Raw genomic sequence first — 17603 nt, forward strand, 5'->3', positions numbered from 1 at the left:
TGCCTTTTAAAGAAAACAACAACGAGCCACTCCAACTCCAGTGACAAAGTAATTTGTTGGGTTCATCACTGTGTGGGGGCCTTCAGCCTGAATGCCTTAAGTTACCTAGCACCACCTGAATAGAAACCCATTTCTGTAGCACTAAGAGGTGTCAAGGTTTTGGACTTACTGTTAACGAATAACCCAAATATGATTTTCTTCTTACTGTTGTTAACTGTAAATCCCAAATAACAACACCAGCCTAACTGCTGACAATCTCAATGCAGTTAACATCGACTACCAAAAACCAAGCACAGCTTACACATAGAAAGAGTGAGTGAGCCATTCCTTATTTTTAAGTAACAGGTATCTCCCAACTGGCCACACTCCCCTTCCAACAATGCTTCTAGTTTGTGTTTGTAAATATCAAAACATGTAATTTATCAAATCAAATACAAGTGCTAATCTGGCAAGCTTAAGTTTCCTTAGTTTCAACAGCTAAAGTCTTTGAGTAAGCATTCTGTACTTTTTAACCTTTTCATTATCTCAGTGTAAATGCCTCCAGATAAAACAACCACAGCCATCATCAACAGCTCTGAAGTGATTTAAACAGAAGGAAAAATGCTACTTCACAATTAGACACCAGGAGGCAAGAAAAATGAGAACAAGAAGGCAGCAACAGAAGGAGAAGATTCTCACTAACAGATAAGAACAGGTGGGCAACTCAAAATAAAACAATGATTAACAGGTAACTTTCTCAAGACAGTTTGATGAGCAGCACTGAGCAGTGAGACCGAACAACAGCATGAGCTCCAATTTTTGCATTGCTGGTTTTGAAACAGCCGTATGTGAAACAGGCAGAAGCTGTTTTCCTCCTTTCTCTCCTACAACATGGAACCAAAACCACAATTCATAAACATCTTTCTGTACACTATGCAGGTCATCATCCTTCTTCTCTGCAAATTTATAGGGTTTTAGTGTCAATGACAAAAGATCATCAGGGCAGGAAGGAAGAAATATTACAACACTTGATATGAAAATTTTAATTGCATTTTTTGGGAAAGATGTTTGCAACTTAAGCTAAAATCTCTGCCAATATTGAAATAATTAAAAAAATATTCCAAATCAGGCATAAACTTTTAGCTCCCCCTTGCAATATTTTACAGTAAAGGAACAACTGAGAAACAAAGTAGAAGTGTTGTCTGGGCAACAATCCTTAACAGATGGATAAAAGCAGCTGAAAAGAAATGAGCCACAAAAAAGCAGCTCAGTGCTTGCTGATATTTTCAAAGTTTTGAGGCTGTTGATGGAAAAAGCTCAGTAATTCTATGTAGCAATTCAACTCACATAAAGCATAAGTAGAAAAAAAACAAATCATAATCCAAGGAGCAGGAGAGGTCATTGGGTTTGAAGGAAGAATTTCTTAAAAAGAAGGGAAGAAAAACAAAAATGCTGAAAAGACAAAAAACAGACATCCCCCACCCACTGGATTACTTCTACAAAGTGGAAGATACATTGCTGCGTGGTATCCAGGCTGATCACGTAGATAAAACAGATCCAATATTTGCTGCCTAATAAGGCTTCCACATCTGTCAAAAATAACTACCTTAAAAAAAAAACAAAAAACACAACAAACATTTAAGAAGGTTACTTTTGAGTGTGCTCCTTTCCCTCTTAGTGGAGTGATTATCATCTAATTATTGGAATCAAAAGCACGCTATTGACAGCTGCCTGCTGTCTTTACTCTGTTGATGTTCTGCTAACAAAGTGTGTTTTCTGACAGCCTGGCAACAAGGAAGAAACTGAGATGTAACAATGGAGCCAGTTTAGATGAAAAGCCCTGGCAAGGAAGCTGCCAAGAGAGTAAGGTTCCCCAAGTCCAGCCTACGGTGTTTTGTGGAGAGAGGGAAGCCCAGTCTTTGCTGGAAAGCAACCCTGGAAAGAATGAATGACAAAAATAAATAAGTAAATGAACAAATAAAGCACGGCCTATTCTTCTGTCCCAACCCTATGACAATGAGTGGCCACAAATGTTTAAAGCTATTTTAAGACTGGCACCATAAAAATGTTAATTCTTGCAGTACCCAAGTCTCCATATTCAGATGTTGATCATATCTCAGCGAAGGATAATTTTGGTATCATCCCTGAAACCCCTCAATTTTTCATTCAAGCCAACCTCTACCTACGATAGGAGAGAAATTCTGAACAGTGGAGAAATACCCACCAGACCCTTGAGCACTTTTTGCATTTTGAAAAGAAAAAAAAAAGTATGGAGCACAATCACAGCAAGGCCATTTACTACTTAGTAGAAATTCTTCAAGCATAGCTGATACCAAGGCATTCCAACACATAGGCCTGGGCCATTTTCATATGGACATAAAGTGGCTTTTAACTTTGACCTTATGTAAAAAAAAAAAAAACAAACAACAGAAAAACCCACAATCACCTTCAGTAACAAAATATAAACAAAAACATAAAAACCAAGTTCAACATTTTTTTTTTCTCCATCTTTCCCAAGAACAGCCTTAGTTGGCTGCAAAGTAAAGAAATAATTTCATAAAAGAAACCTTGCATGCTTTACTTTCATAATTATTGTGGTGAAGCCAATAAAAGATGCTAGGAATGACCACACAAACGGTAATTTCTTCCTCCATATCCCTTGCACAATCTCTTTTTGGCTTGACATGAATTATCCGGAACAAAGGCTACGGATGGTGCCTTAACATGATAAGATATAATCAAACTTATTGTCACTCAAGTACCTTGAACGTACTTAATCAGCAGCAAGTGAACTCCTAAGAACTCTAAGAGCTCTGGGTTCAATTTCTACAATGCTTTAGAGAAGAGCTTCAAAGGAGCTGCTAATATACCAAACATCCTTCTTGAATGCACGCAAGAAATAAAACTCTAGAAGATGTAGATACAATTTACAGGCTGAAAAATCTTTTTCTATTGAAGGCCAGAGAACAGGTAAGTTGTGGGAATTACAGAGTGTAAGCTGGGGAGGAGTCCAAAAGGATCACAAGGATTTGAATGTGGGTATAAACACCTAGGAAAAAAAACCCTCACAGAAGATCCACTGATCTGAACAATAAGCATAGCAATAATTCTTTATCTGGGTTTTATTTACAACATAATATTTTTGAATGGATAAAGGGGGAGAAATGAAAGAAACAAAGAAAGTATGAATAGGTAGTTACATTAATGTATTTGAGGAACAAAGCTGTTCCATCCCAAAAAAAAAAAAAAAAAAAAAATCGTTGTCTGCTTTGCAAAGAAGAGAAGCAAACAGCCTTGATGCAAGAAGAAGAACTGAACTACATTACTGAAGTCTTAAAAAAATATTTCTTAGGGAAAAAATCTCGATGAAAATGGCTCACTAGATCACGTGAACGCTTTTAAATGAAGTGCAAAACAATACAGTGAAATACACATTGTTTTTCTAGGACAGACCCTGAGTCCTGAGACTATCATTTACAGTCAAAAGAAACACTGGGACACGCACTCCAGTGTGTAGTCCTGTGTATCACAGGATGAGAAGGAAGCAGTCCTGAGAATGTCTTGCTCAACATACACTGATTCTGTGTAACACCTGCTATACAACAATATGCACTTAGGTATCTAAAGTCACTTTAAAAGGCTTTATTTGGAATTTAAGCTCTGTACTTTTTTGAACACCTTACGTGGGATGAAGCTTATGATCTTCGCCATTCCAATTAAAATTAAAATCCATCCAAAATAAATCCATGAAAATAAAGCCTGCTTTTTACTAGAGAAAAAGAGTAAATTTCACAAAAGTGTTGCTTCAGTCTACTTCCTGCCACACAGACAAAAGAAAACAACCACAGAGCTCTTATAGGTATACATACACACACACACAACACACTCATATATAAAGCTTATAAAGCTCTTACATATATATACACACACCTAAGAGCTTTGTGTTTTTTTCATATATGTATATATATACACACAGACATATGTATACACACATATATACATACATATGGCTTTATGTGTGTATATATCCATATACAAGCACATAGACACATACACACACACACAGACTCTGCCTGATGAAAATAAAGCACCGATGACCATGCTGTTGAACACAGTAATTAATCACACCACGATGTTTTCTCTCGTCAGTATCCTCCACTGGTACTTGTAACCACATTTGTGTTAAGAGAAGCTTTCAACCGTCTGAGTGGGTGCAGGTGCATCCAGATATGTTTTCATTTGTCAGTTCCAAATCTATTGAGTCTTCTTTCAAATCCATTTAAAATTTACATAGTTCCCTAAGTACATATGGGACAACCGTCAAGTTATTTCTGTAACAATTAGTTAGCTTCTAGCATGATGACTAGAGCTTAAACAATGTTTTGTTCTATTAGAGCATAAAAATATGAGAAGATGTCTCAGGAAGCTGCAGCCTGATAATGACGAATTTCAGGTCCTGCAACAATTCCCTTTCTCAGCTGCAGCTCAAGTACATTACAGAAAAGCTATAAGCTAACAATGATTTGGATCTTCATGAACTTTGGAAGTCGTATTTTAAAATGCATTAATTTCAAAGTTAATGCAAATTGGTTGAGAAAGGACTGTAGAATACACTTACAAACCTACTGAAGAATATGATAATGACCATAACATTATGTAAACCAAAGACATTCGCGACTCAACACCTGCACCTTCAGGAAGTTGGTCTCAATAGCAAAAAACAGGACAAAACCAATGTTATATTCAACAGCAAACTTAACAACCTGGTCTCAACAATGCATGTCTAGTATCAGAGATACCTTTATAGGTAACAGTCCATCCAGCCTCACAACATCAAAGCACATGCCGACACGCGCAAGGAAATGAAGCCATCAATCAGTCAGTAATATAAACACTGATACCTGCACTCACATGCCTAATTCTTGAAGTTAGTTAGCTGACAGGGTGTGTGTGTGGGACAGAAACCTTGACAAACCCCTCCAATTCTAACAAACAGAACACAAGCAAAGTTAGTAGTTCTTTTCAAGAGTTCCCACATATCTTCCTGGTAGTAGCCTAATGTAGACGCTTTCAATCCTTAGCAGTCAACCAAACAAGCTCGTGTTCCTAAAAGCTTTTAAAAATGTTATTTTTAATGCCTCCAGCATCATAAGTATTATTTATTGCATGCAGTTATTTATTTAAAATATCATCAGTAGTCAGCATTCACTCCACATATTTCCCATTTCAGCCAAGCAAGTTCTTGATCCGCCAAAATACCGCACTGTTCACCTCACTGACCTTGGGGCTGCCTTCCTCCAGTATTTCTCCCTCATCAGTTTGCATGGGAACAGGATCTGTGCAAAGCTCTGCAGAAATGCAAAATACTGCCTAAAAGAGAAAAAGAAATACATATTTTTAAAAAGAATTATTTGCTGCCTTTAATAGTGGTACACGAGATTGCGGTGCACATGAATAGTAACTCCAGGCTACGATCTTCCGCTCACGTTCTGCATATATTCCCTGAATTTCTGTTTTGTGCAAACAGTAAGGCATCTGCTGTTCAGGATAAAGATACAATTCTACTTAATGAGAAGAAAGCACCTAGCAGGAAACTGGTGTCTTTTCCATGCTAAAATATGTCATTGTTGAGTATTTGTTGCATTCATTGTGTTTGTGATTAAAGCTACAGTCAATACAGAATAATTACAGAGAGTAGAGGCGAGCACATTTTTCTTACTGGAAAACAGCTTTTGTGCAAATACAAGATTCACAGATTCAGCTTACAGTCTAAAGGTTATCAGTCTGAAAAATTGTCAAGACCAGCAGTCATCCTAGGAGTAACTCTGAATTCTTATTTCAGGGAACTTTTCTTTGACTTCGTTTTAGAAATAAATACAGTCTAAGCTCTAAACAGTTCAGGAAGCAGATAAAGTCAGTCATCTTTACGTTGCTATTTCCAATCTAACCAAGGCCAACAGCTCCCAGCATTTTCACTGTTCAGCACTACTTGGTAACTTTAATTTGTCTGACAGTGTCCGTGCATTTCCAACTGAATAAATTCTACATTCCAAATTCCTACCTTAAAATTTTAACTTACTGACAAACGCAATGCAGTTAGAAAGACTTTAACTAAAAAGTTCAGACAATCTTTCACTCCAGAGCATAAGCAGTGTTTTAGGTGCAATTCAGCAGGAATCTCTAATTCACAAAGGCAAGATATCTGCTATTAGCAAATCCATGACGTTCCAGTTCTGTGGAAAGTAAGGGCTCACACTATGTTTAAAACTCTAAAGCAAGGAGCTGGTTAGCCTTTAATAATTGTCCCTCTCAAGATGCTTAACTCCCCAACTGCACCAGCATTTACATGCCACTAAAAGTCTGCATGCCATATCTGCTCCTCAAACTACACAGGTGCTGACTTCAATATCGCCTTCGCTGCAGTAATTTCAAGCCTAAGAACTGAAAAACTCAAGAATACAAACTGTAATGAAGAGAAAGCTTAAAAATCTGTCACAGATACACCTCTTCTGTCAAAGTTAGAGGCTGTTCATAAACTAAGGCTGTACTGCCTTCTGTATTTTGTGCAGGTAGAAAATATCTTTCACGGCTATGAAGTTGACACAAGAATTGAAGAATACATTCTGCAAACAAAGGGTCTGGAACTACAAAATGCTGCATACAGCTTATCAAGCCTTGCAACCAACAAACTGTTATGTTCATTAATATTACATAGTCTCAGGCAAAGCAGCAGCATTTTTCACAGACTTGCAGAATAGTAATGTCCTTTCCTGGGTAAAGATGGGGATAAAGCAGAACTCTCACCAAAACTGCCTCCCTCCTTCTTTTCACAGGGTGTGTGAGATCTCAGAAGAATTTCACCCTACTTCTATGGTAGGTTCAGTTACAAACAACTTTATTTCCCCTTTTCAATGAATGCTAAACCTTTGAACTAGCACTGTCACTACAAATGTGATGCTCCATCTTACCCTGTATTTCCACATGCTAGCACAAGGCATAACAGGTACAACCTTTCAAAATTATGAAAATGCTTTCTGAACAACCCATGAACTTGAAATGGGCAGGTTGTACAATCAGTGCCGCTGCTGAGAGAATATATTGATCATTCTTAAACCTAAGATTTAACTTAACAAATCAAGCACGCTGTGTTTGTCCAAAACCACCTCCAAATATTCAGATGGGACTTGTTGAAGTGCATGAAATAAGTTAATTGAGATCCAACAGATGCTGAAAGTATTATATCAGCTAGCAGTATAAGAAGATGCATTATTTTATCCCTTTGGTGCCCCAATCCATTGCACGCAAGTTAACTACGAATGCAGTGTGACAAAACAGTTCTTTCTAACACAACATAAACCAGTGCTCTGGAAATATCTTCAGCTTTCATCCCCTTCCAGAAATTCTACTGTAAATTATGAAAGGGGAATAATCAATTCATACAGGATCAACAGCAGATTAATCTAAATTTCAGCCCTGTCTGCAGCATGTCTCTGAGCAACATTAATGAATGCGGGTTTGTCACTTTAACAAGGAGATTAAGTAAACAAAGGCAGGAACATCTCAAGTGAAATACTGTAAGAAATGCTCCTAAAGGAATTTGGAGTTAGGCTCTATTAGCAGTGAAATCCCTAAGCACAAGATATGTCTGCTGGAGTAACTTCCCTTCTAACAAATGAAGGCTGATAAGGACAGACAGAGGGGAAATTACAACTGTGAGGCTGATAGAGAGAAGTTATTCTGCCAGTACTCAGAAGTCTGAAGTACCAAACGGTGGGCAAGATGCATGCCACACACGTGTCCAAGATCTCCAGCGAGGCGAGTGCCCTGAGCACGGCAAGGGCTCCGGCAGCCAAGGCCTGGGCCCTGTCCATGGTACTTTGCCACACTGCATTTCCCAGCCCGACCCAGATGTGCTGGGGCACAGGCTTCCTCACCTCACTTGGCCAGATCGCGTTCAAGCAATTGGGAAGCTCCGCAGATTGCTGGACAGACAGTGTGCAGCCCAAGAGCCAGAATGGCTTTGGCCAGGACTGCTGTGGCACCAAACTGACTTCAGATCGGAATTACAAGAAAGATGGAACTCGAGCTGCAGAAGCGCCGAAGAAAGTTCATAAAATAAAGCAAGATCAATCAGGTCAAAGACAGACCACTGTGAGGACTTGTCGCTGCTCATTAAGAGTACTATGAACCTCAGAAGTGCTATGTTTATTTTCTGAGAAGATTAAAAAACAGAAAAACAAAAACAAAAACAAGAATCTTAAAAATCACAGAAAAAGAGAGGAAAAAAAGTAGAACTATGAAATAAAATTAGAAAAAAAAAAATAGAAAGGTTACAAGAATAACAGTAAGCAAGTTCCCTCATAGTGGAGAGACTAAATACACCAGAACAATCCATAGTTCAGAGAGCGAATGAGAAGCAGAAGCAACTGCAATGGAGAAGGAAAATATATATATATACACACACACACACACACACACATATATATAAAATATAATATAATATAAATATATATATATATTTTCACTTGCCTCACACTTTTCACTTGCCTCACAGTTCATCCACAATTCATGCTTTATTAGCTGTAATGTTCAAAACATGATTGATTTTACTATTCATACAACATTCAGCTAGCATGAACTCATCCACATAGGATGGCAAGAAGCTGGAAGTTAAAAGGCTCTAATTTGGGGGAAAACAAAAATGCACAAAAATAATCCAGCAGCTGGTACAGGAAGAGCTTAAGAACCTGAAGCCACAGACTGCAGGAGGAAGTTTTACTGAGTACTATCCTGTAATTGTATTTTTCCCTGTGGTTTTTGGCTTTTTTCAGGCTACAAACTATCGAGTAACAAACTACACGTCCAATTCAATTCTCTCATTTTTACCTACTTTCCTTGACTCCCCACAAAAGGAAGGATTCACATAGCCACTAGCATAAGAATGCTGCATTTCAAGCTTCCTTATTGCCAAAAGCAGACATCTGGGGATTCCCAAATCCCTGTGAAAGCATTTCTACTTTTTTTTAGTAGTCATTACAATTAAACATGACTTCTCAGCCAAGGAAGCAACTGCCTGGTGCCAGTATATAAAGAATCAACACAGTTATTCCATGCTGTTGGCAGTGTCAAATCTCTTAGGCTTCTGAGCAGAGGGTGAAAGATCACACTTGGGGTAGCTTTCTTACTTTGTACACAGAGGATAGAGAGGCAGGTGGTATTACGGTCCTGGAAGATTGAAAAGGAGGCCAACAAAACAAGTAATGTGATGCACCATGTTCCCTGGGGATAAAGTTACATAAAGTTTACAGACAGTCCATTTAAGGTTTCAGATATGAAACCTATGAACAAAGCCACTCTTGGAAAAGGTCAAAGCACGATAATCCCCTTCTTCCATTCTTGCATATACGCACCAAAACTGCTTCACATGGGAACTGAAGTCCCTCAGCCTTTTTATTCATCTGAAGTCTTCTGGAAATACTTACTAGCTTCAGCATGAGTGAAAAGCACCCCAGTGAAAGTCTGACAAATGGCATACAGGTATGTCAGCATATTCACCTACCTAGCAGATGCATATCTAAAGTTAGTAACAGCTTTTAACTCTAAACCATAATACAGCGATTAGAAGAGGTAGAGACACTCACTAACGTGAACTTGCTATCATTCTCACAAACCTTAATGCCTAAGATAACATTATCCTATCATAAAGTTATTACTTTCTGGCCAAATCAGCTTAATGTTTAGTTTTGTGTTCCACCACTTTCTGAAACAAAGATGTACAGAATTTATTCAGCGCTAACAGGATGATGGACACAGCTACCAGTCGTAAATACAGTGTAAGCACAACAGTGGAGAGCAGCCGTCTTCTCACTACTGTATTCTAGAAAATTTTGGCAACTAAAATCTAGCCAAACTTCCATACGCTCACAAATCCCTCAAGAGTAATTCCAATGAACAAGGTACTTCCTCAGCCTGACTTTCCCTCACATAGAAAGGTCGATTATTCAGAAACATAACAACCTCATCAGCAAGGGTGTTGGAATCCAAATGTATTGAATTTTGCTGGGTGTCAAACAGTCACCATCAGAACTAAGCACCTCATCTAAGAAATGGGTCTTTCAGCACTACTTCAGATTGCCAGTAGAAATCACAGAATAAAGAGGAAAATAGTGTCTTTCATATGATATAAAGAAGTGCTTTATAATGTAAAATCAGTTGTGGTTCCTACGCACTGTGAAGTCTGAATCAGATATGGCCCACAGGAAAACCCTCAAAGGACAGCAAGGCTGTCACCATTACAGATGGTGAGCAAAACCTGAAGGTTCTCTCAAGAGCACCAAGCAAAACAAACTCACAAATGCCCTTCAGAACACAGCAAACTTGTATACATGCTATACTTGAAAACAGGAGTTCAAATGAAGGTAGTACTATACAGAACTATGTCTCAAATGAACCTGTTCATTTTACTAACACAACGGTTTTGACTGATCACTGCAATCACTGCCTTTATGTACACGTGCAGACAAAACTGTGTTATTTTTTTTCTACAGATTATCTAGCTATAGCATAAGAAATTGCCACAGTTTCACATTAAACAGAGTTTTTCTCATTGTACATAAGCAACAAGAATTTAGCATATGGAAAAAGAACAGAAGAGTTTTTGTCATTTTAAATGAGAGTTATGAGATACAAGAAAAGAGCATCCAGAAGAAAAATAAAGCTTAAATTTAAATTAATTGTTTACAGGAACCAAAAACTTGCAGATATCAGTGACTTTGAAAAGAAGTTAATTTACGATGAGATTTTAAAGAAAGCCACTGTACAAATCAACTGTAGCTGATATTCACAAATCCCATCAGGCAGTGTATAATCAATAGATATCAAGATGTTATAATCACAATATAATTGTATAATCAATAGATATCAAGATGTTATAATCACAATATAATCAAGAGAGGTAGGCAAAGTAGACAACGATAACAAAAAGAAGATAAGTGGAAGAGCTTATCCTTCGGCTGGGCTCACCACAAAACACCAAGAGAGGGGATCTCCAGAAGAGATCCTTCCCCTCTGGCAGCCAGCTCTTCAATAGGTCTAGGAGGAGTGCAGCCTGGCTCCACCCCTTCCGGCAGCACAGGTGAATTGCCTTCAGCTGTGCTCCTCTGGCTGACTCATGGCTCGCCTCAGGTGATCAATCAGAGGTTCAGGCCGTGACTCAGCAGTTCCCATACAGGCAGTTACATGAAGAAATCTTTCATACCCAAACCCACCAGAAATAACACATTAGAACATATGTCTGATGGCAGCAACGTATTGTACAAATGATTAAAAATTAGTATGGGTAAATGTTCATCTCACCTTCAATTTTCAAGAATGCAACATTGAACTTTAGTCAGTTTTTACCTTTGACAGTTTCCAAGGGCTGCCAAAGCCCACAAGGATCCGTCCTGGCTACATTCAGTGCAAAAACGAAACCCTAGAAGACAAAAAGTAAATAAATAAATAAATATGTATATATATAAATAAATCAGACATCCAACATGGTCTTTTCTAGATAAAAACCACATAGAAATGAAAGACAATTGCCTCTGAAGCTCAGCAACGCTTACAAAGTATTTAGAAAATGTTATAGTTATCTTGTCAGACAATGTGGAGTAAACAAAAACTTGTAATTGCAAAAGAGCAATACAGGTTCCTCTCCTCTCCCTCAATGTAATGTATGCAGTATTGTGGAGATGGGGAAGAAAAGAGCTATGGTTACACACACTGTTACCTAACCCTCTCTCTTCAGTATTCTTCTACCTCAACTGCCGCCCTAATCTAGGAAATTATTCTCTAAACACAAGAAATTCACATGTTGCAAAATGATTTATTTGCTGATCCGTAGGATCAAATTTTTGGATTTAAGTTTCAGCAAACTTAGACTTCTACAGAATAAAGTTGCACCACTCCTGGAAATGCATTTTAAGCTACCTCCAAGAAAACCCTAAAACCACAACACAGTTTATTAATTCAAGATAATTATTACTCACCCATCCCCAAACAATTAGGCCAACAACCAGTACTGAGAAAAAAAAAAAAAAAAAGAATGCTTATCCTACTCACGAAGCCATTTAAGAGGCAAGAAAACCATTTGATGAAGACTGACAGTAAGCTAACCAGCCACCAGAATGCTGCAGCCTGACATTAAATTCCGCCTAAAAACACATCTTGCATGACAGAAACATCAACCTGATACTGAACAGGATATTTCTCTTCTGAGATTTTACTGTCATTATCAAAGCCTGTAGAAACTTTGCCACTATTGGGAGGAGGGAAAGGAAAAAAAAAAAGAAGAAAACCTTTTTGTGGTTTAACTCAGCAAGCAGTTAAACATCACACAGACATTCATTCAGTCCCCACCGCAAACGGGATGAGAGAGAGAACTGGAAACTAAATACAATTCATGGATTGCGATAAAACCTATTCACTAAGACAGAAGAGGAAAATGGAAACAAATATGCAATGGTAACTATATAGATTCAGCCACAATGCAATTACTCGCCACATGCTGACTGAAACCCAGCTAACAATACAACTGCCTGCCAGCCAGCATCCTGCCAATACCACTACTGCCCACCATCCGCCATCAATTAAAAACCACCAACCCCAGAGCAGCAACTGCCCCTGGGTAACTCCCCCTCAGTTTTACAGCCTCCTGTATGATGTCAGGAGGTACAGAATACTCCTTGCCCAATTCAGGCCAGCAGTCCTGGCTCCACCCTGCCCTCTGCCGCCACACCATAAAGGCAGCGGCTCTTGCCAGCGAGCCGCCTGGCCAGGCGCCAGGTGAGCACCATCATGCAGCAACAAGCAGTGCAGTGGCACACTACTAACACTACATACACATACACACACGTTAGCGTTTTCTCATTACTATCATATTACCCCTTTCACAACAGTTTTGAACTGCTTGATCTATTTTGAACCATTACTTATCTGTAGGTACAGGACTGAAACAGCCTTCCATCCAGAAACGAACACGCGAAGCAGTACTGACTCACAGGCACAGCAATCTGCTCAATCACTTTGAAATAGTTTTCCAAGTGAGCACTACCACCTTAATGACTCGATGTCCCAAAGGCAGTAGCAGCTTCGTACCTAAAGTGAGGATGCTTTTTTTAAAACAAAGCAAAAAAACAAACAAGGCATTTTTAAATTGTTGCTACAAACTGAGGTTCTGGAGAAAGAAGTCTAATAAAACTCCAACTCCCAATCTATTTTGCAATAAGTGAATGCACACCCACACCATTGTTTGTAAATGCTCCATTTTTCCCTATTGATTTCTAAATGCTATAGAAAAGAAATGAAAATTGAATTGTTCAACTAAACGATTATTTGTCATTCACCTCCCTGAAACATCTCAGAAATATCCAGCAAGCCATTTAGAACAGTATTATTTAACCACACAACACCTTACAGGTGAAGTAAAAGACTTTTGTCAGCTTAAAACACATATGTGACATCCACCCCCATCCGATGAGAATATCAGCCAAAAAGCAAGACTAACATCTGTGCTGCTTCAGACTGAAAAAGATCTGAAGGTGGTTGGCTTTCTGGGCTATCATTTTCTGGGCTGCATTTAAGAGAGGGGTGGCAGCAGGGAGAGGGAGGTGACTCTCTGCCCCAATACTCTGCCCTTCAAATCCCCAGCTGGAGCACTGCATCCAAGTCCGTGGCCCCTCCAGTACTGAAAGAATGTGAAGCTGTTGGAGTGGGTCCAGAGGAGGACCTCATCTTAGAATGGCCCTCTAAGATGATCAGAGGGCTGGAGCAGCTCTCCTATGAAGAAAGGTTGAGGGAACTGGGCTTGTTTAGCTTGGAGAGGGCTCTGGAGTATGGATTCCTATCTCTAATAGAAAGCCTGTAATGAGTATCTGTTTAAAAGACTGATCATTTTCCTACCATTACTGTAAAAAATATAAAGCTATGTTTCTAGCACAATAACAGTGTTAATTAGCAAACTGGCTCAAAAAACTCGAATCCAGCAAAACCAGACTGGGTTCAAGGCAGAACATGACATGCAGATGAGTAACACTGCAAAGATGGTACAGCAAGGAGAATCCCAGCCTTTGCTGCAGTCAGAAGAGAATGTAAATATCATGGATACATCTCTGAACTCAGATCCTCAAATTATCTAATTCTGTCAACAGCTAGCTTTTGGGATGTGTCAGCATGCTCGTCTGGATTGCAAAGAAAAAATTATTAAGAAAAGCAGACACAGTTCAATTACATAGCCACCAACTGCCCAAGGGAAGGAAGAGGGGAGCGAAAGCAAAAATGAAAGCAAAGAAACCCCAGCCACAACTTAGGCACCTCTGAAAGAACAAAGTTGGGAGGGATCCTACCTTCCCCCCCCTCCCAAAAAAAGTCTGACATGTCCTAAGTACTAACCAGTTAATTACACATACTGATTTAATATCCAGGTGCACTGCAAGATCAGACTCAATGAGTTACTCTGCAATTACGGAAACAATTCAGTATATCTACACACTGCTAGGGTACATAAATTGTCATCCTCTGTCACACCAGTCCCACATGCATGTACATTGTAGTCTCCACAACATTCTTTATGTAGTTCTGGTTCTAATACAGCCAACTGCAGCAATTCATTTAGCTGAGGTAAGATATCTCTGAAGCTGCACAATACCGTCTACAGAGTCAGGACTCCCAGGCTAGCTTTTTTCCCTAAGTATTTTTAGGGAGCTCACCAAGTTCATGACTTACAGCAAGTACCTCCTTTCTGCTCACATCACATAAGCTGCCTCTGTAGGAACACCACGGTATCGCAGGTGCACAGAAAGGAACAGGTCACAATCAGTACAATGTCTTCTTCAAACTCTCCCTGCAGTCTCCCATTCAAATCTGGATAACACCAGTAACACGTGTGACAGAATTTCCTATTGACTGAGGAATATCACAGAATAGTAGGAAATTGTAAAAATGTTTGCAGCTGAGAGGAAGAATGGGGTGGAAACTTGATTAAGAACTGAGATAACGCACACAGGTGCACTCAAGGAAAGCGCTTATGTTATTCTGAGAACTCCTGAGTATTGATTACATGTAAAAATTAATCTCATTAATAATTGTTGGGTATGTAATCCTATTTTGAAAGAATGATGACATACAAACATCACCGAACTGGCCAACACTTAAGCACATTTCAATTAATTCAGAACTCACTACCCTGTCTTAACAACAGCTAAGCTAAAAAATACTCTGGTTTTAGTTTTGCAAGACATAACTGACTTCCAGGAACAAGGAGGGATCCAAAACCACTGGTTTACCACCACATACCCAAGTTAGCAGTGCACAAAAAAAATCTAAATTATTGCAGTGGCTATTATAGGTACTATTAAAAAAAAGAAGTTTAGCATTTAGTTAATCAACAGGTGGCATGTTTCTGGATTCACTGCATCATCCTGCTGGCGACTGCTCGCGCTGAAGGTGTACAGCATCATGTAGTGACAAACTGTTCCTCCCATTGGAATAGCAGGCATAAACCAAAATATATTTTTTTTCTGAGCTTCTGGCACTAAGAGCTTTTTGAGTGTGATTTCCATTCATTCCATTTCTGACTAGCAACAGTACACTTGGAGACAAAAAGGGGGTCCTTGCCACTGCCATTTAAGTATCCCAAAATGTTTGACAGAGGTTAATTTTAAACTCAGCTCCAACTTCCACACTGCAGTGCTTCTGATAAAGCAACAACACGCGTGTGCACAGCGCCCCAAAGGCCTCAAGCTGTCTAAAATCATCACCTCACAAAAGCCAGCTGACGTAACTACACAACAACATGACATATCCAATTAGGAAATAGAGAAGATGGTCCGAAGCAATTCACAACTTCAAAACAGCACAGAAATATTTCTTGCTTTTCACCCCTTCCTCCCCCCGCCCCCCATCCACAGCACACTTGCACTGCACAGGCCATCATTTGCCATAAAAATTGTTCAGGACAATCCACATTTCACCACAGTAGTCCTTCACTGCATTTCACTTCCCAAGTCTAAACAGGGAAATGTCATTTGTAATCATTTAGGAACAATGAAGTAGGAGGAGAGATCCCACTGGTGTCTGAGAAAGAACTGATCACTCTTCTGCAGTATTTAGAAAAACTTATTTGTCCTAATTAGGTGGAAGGAAATCCAGAAGACACACCTGAAGGAAAAAAATAACTAAAGATACAATTCTAAACAAAGCATACAGGAAGAAAGGGAATAAGCAGAAATCTTTTATTATTTTTATTTTTTTAAAGGAAGAAACAGAGGAAACCAGCATTCAGCAATGATAGTTGAGTGCTGCACAAAAAATCACCAGTGTTCTACAAAACATGACATGAGACAAAACATCCATCATGTTTAATTCAGTGTTGGCTGCACAACTTCATACTTTTGTTCAATATTAACTTATCTGCACTGAAGCTGTCTGCTCTAGATGGAAAATGACTCAACTGTTAGCACTGATCTGACACAGCCACTTTCAACAATACAAATAACTGTAACATGGAATAGATACCCTGTGTGCCCTGTTCTTCTAAGGGACTGTAAGAACAGAAGGCCTATACAAACGTTCTGTCATCAACCTACAGGTACAGAACGCGAGCCTTGAATCATAGCACTGCACCAAGAGCCCGAGTATAAATTAGCAAAACCACTTCATGACACAGAACACTGCTGAAGCCTGGTCTGGTGGTTGGTGACCCTGCTCATGGCAGGGGGGTTGAAACTAGATGATCACTGTGGTCCTTTTCAACCCAGGCCATTCTGTGATTCTGTGATTTGCTAAATGGACAACTGCATAACACGAGTCATTCAGAAAAGCAGTTTTTTCCATTAAAGAATTTATCCCCCGTTGAATCAATGTTAAAGAGGAAATGAGAAAAGTGCAAAACAAGACTTCTTTTAAAATCCTAGTAACATGGCTTTATCTAAGCAACTAATAATACTTCTTAACTAATGTCTGTATCATTTCTTTTTAAAGCCAAATTTGTGATCACTTGATCACGTGGATATTGGGTCATCCATCACTTGCAAAATAATAGTTAAGAATGGCAGCTCTGTACAACACAAAAATGGTGCAGTCAGACTCCCCATGCAGAAAATCCTGTCTCTAGCTCATGAGTCTGAAGACAACCTTGAAAAATGAACTGAAGACAGAACATTGCACTGCCACCTTCCCAGTGTTCCAAAACATTTACACAAACAACACTGAAGGTCCAAGTGTTCCTCCTCTCACTAAAGGAAAAAAGAAACTGCTAAGTGTGTTGTTTAAGACTGTTTTGCTTGCACCATTTTGCTGCCTCCCAACGCGTAAAGAAGCAGAAAAGTTCTCTTATTTCCTGTTCATACTGGGTTTGGTAAAGAATCCGTGAAAAGTTACAGTGAACACAGGATGTATTTTTGTCTCTAGTCTGCAGCAGCAGCCTACCCTACGCTACAGATCACTTCTCTGCTGCAATCAAGGTTAAATCCCAACTGCAGCCAGCCCAAGGCCACTCGCTGGCTAAGTCCACCCAACTCCTTTGTGCACTGTCCCCTCTATTCAGTGTGGCTGAAGCACATCTATACTTCGTATATATGAAATCA

General features: G+C 39.2%; 1 protein-coding gene across 6 annotated transcripts in view; it reads right to left on the reverse strand.

The window, feature by feature from the left end:
• The window catches only part of TNRC6B (trinucleotide repeat containing adaptor 6B), a 127090-nt gene that overhangs the window by 99963 nt on the left and 9524 nt on the right, over window positions 1-17603 (reverse strand). For all 6 annotated transcript variants that reach the window (XM_042837599.1, XM_042837603.1, XM_042837602.1 and 3 more), the window contains exons 2-3: window positions 11380-11452; window positions 5260-5349 (exon numbers count right to left, since the gene is read on the reverse strand). In XM_042837599.1, the coding sequence (XP_042693533.1) occupies window positions 5260-5294 (35 nt within the window). In that variant the 5' untranslated portion in view covers window positions 5295-5349; window positions 11380-11452. The remainder of the gene's footprint in view (window positions 1-5259; window positions 5350-11379; window positions 11453-17603) is intronic.

Source organism: Centrocercus urophasianus, unplaced genomic scaffold (assembly GCF_019232065.1).
Source record: "Centrocercus urophasianus isolate 14NV4802_14NV808 unplaced genomic scaffold, USGS_Curo_1.0 seq_73, whole genome shotgun sequence".
NCBI classification, from domain to species: Eukaryota; Metazoa; Chordata; class Aves; order Galliformes; family Phasianidae; genus Centrocercus; species Centrocercus urophasianus.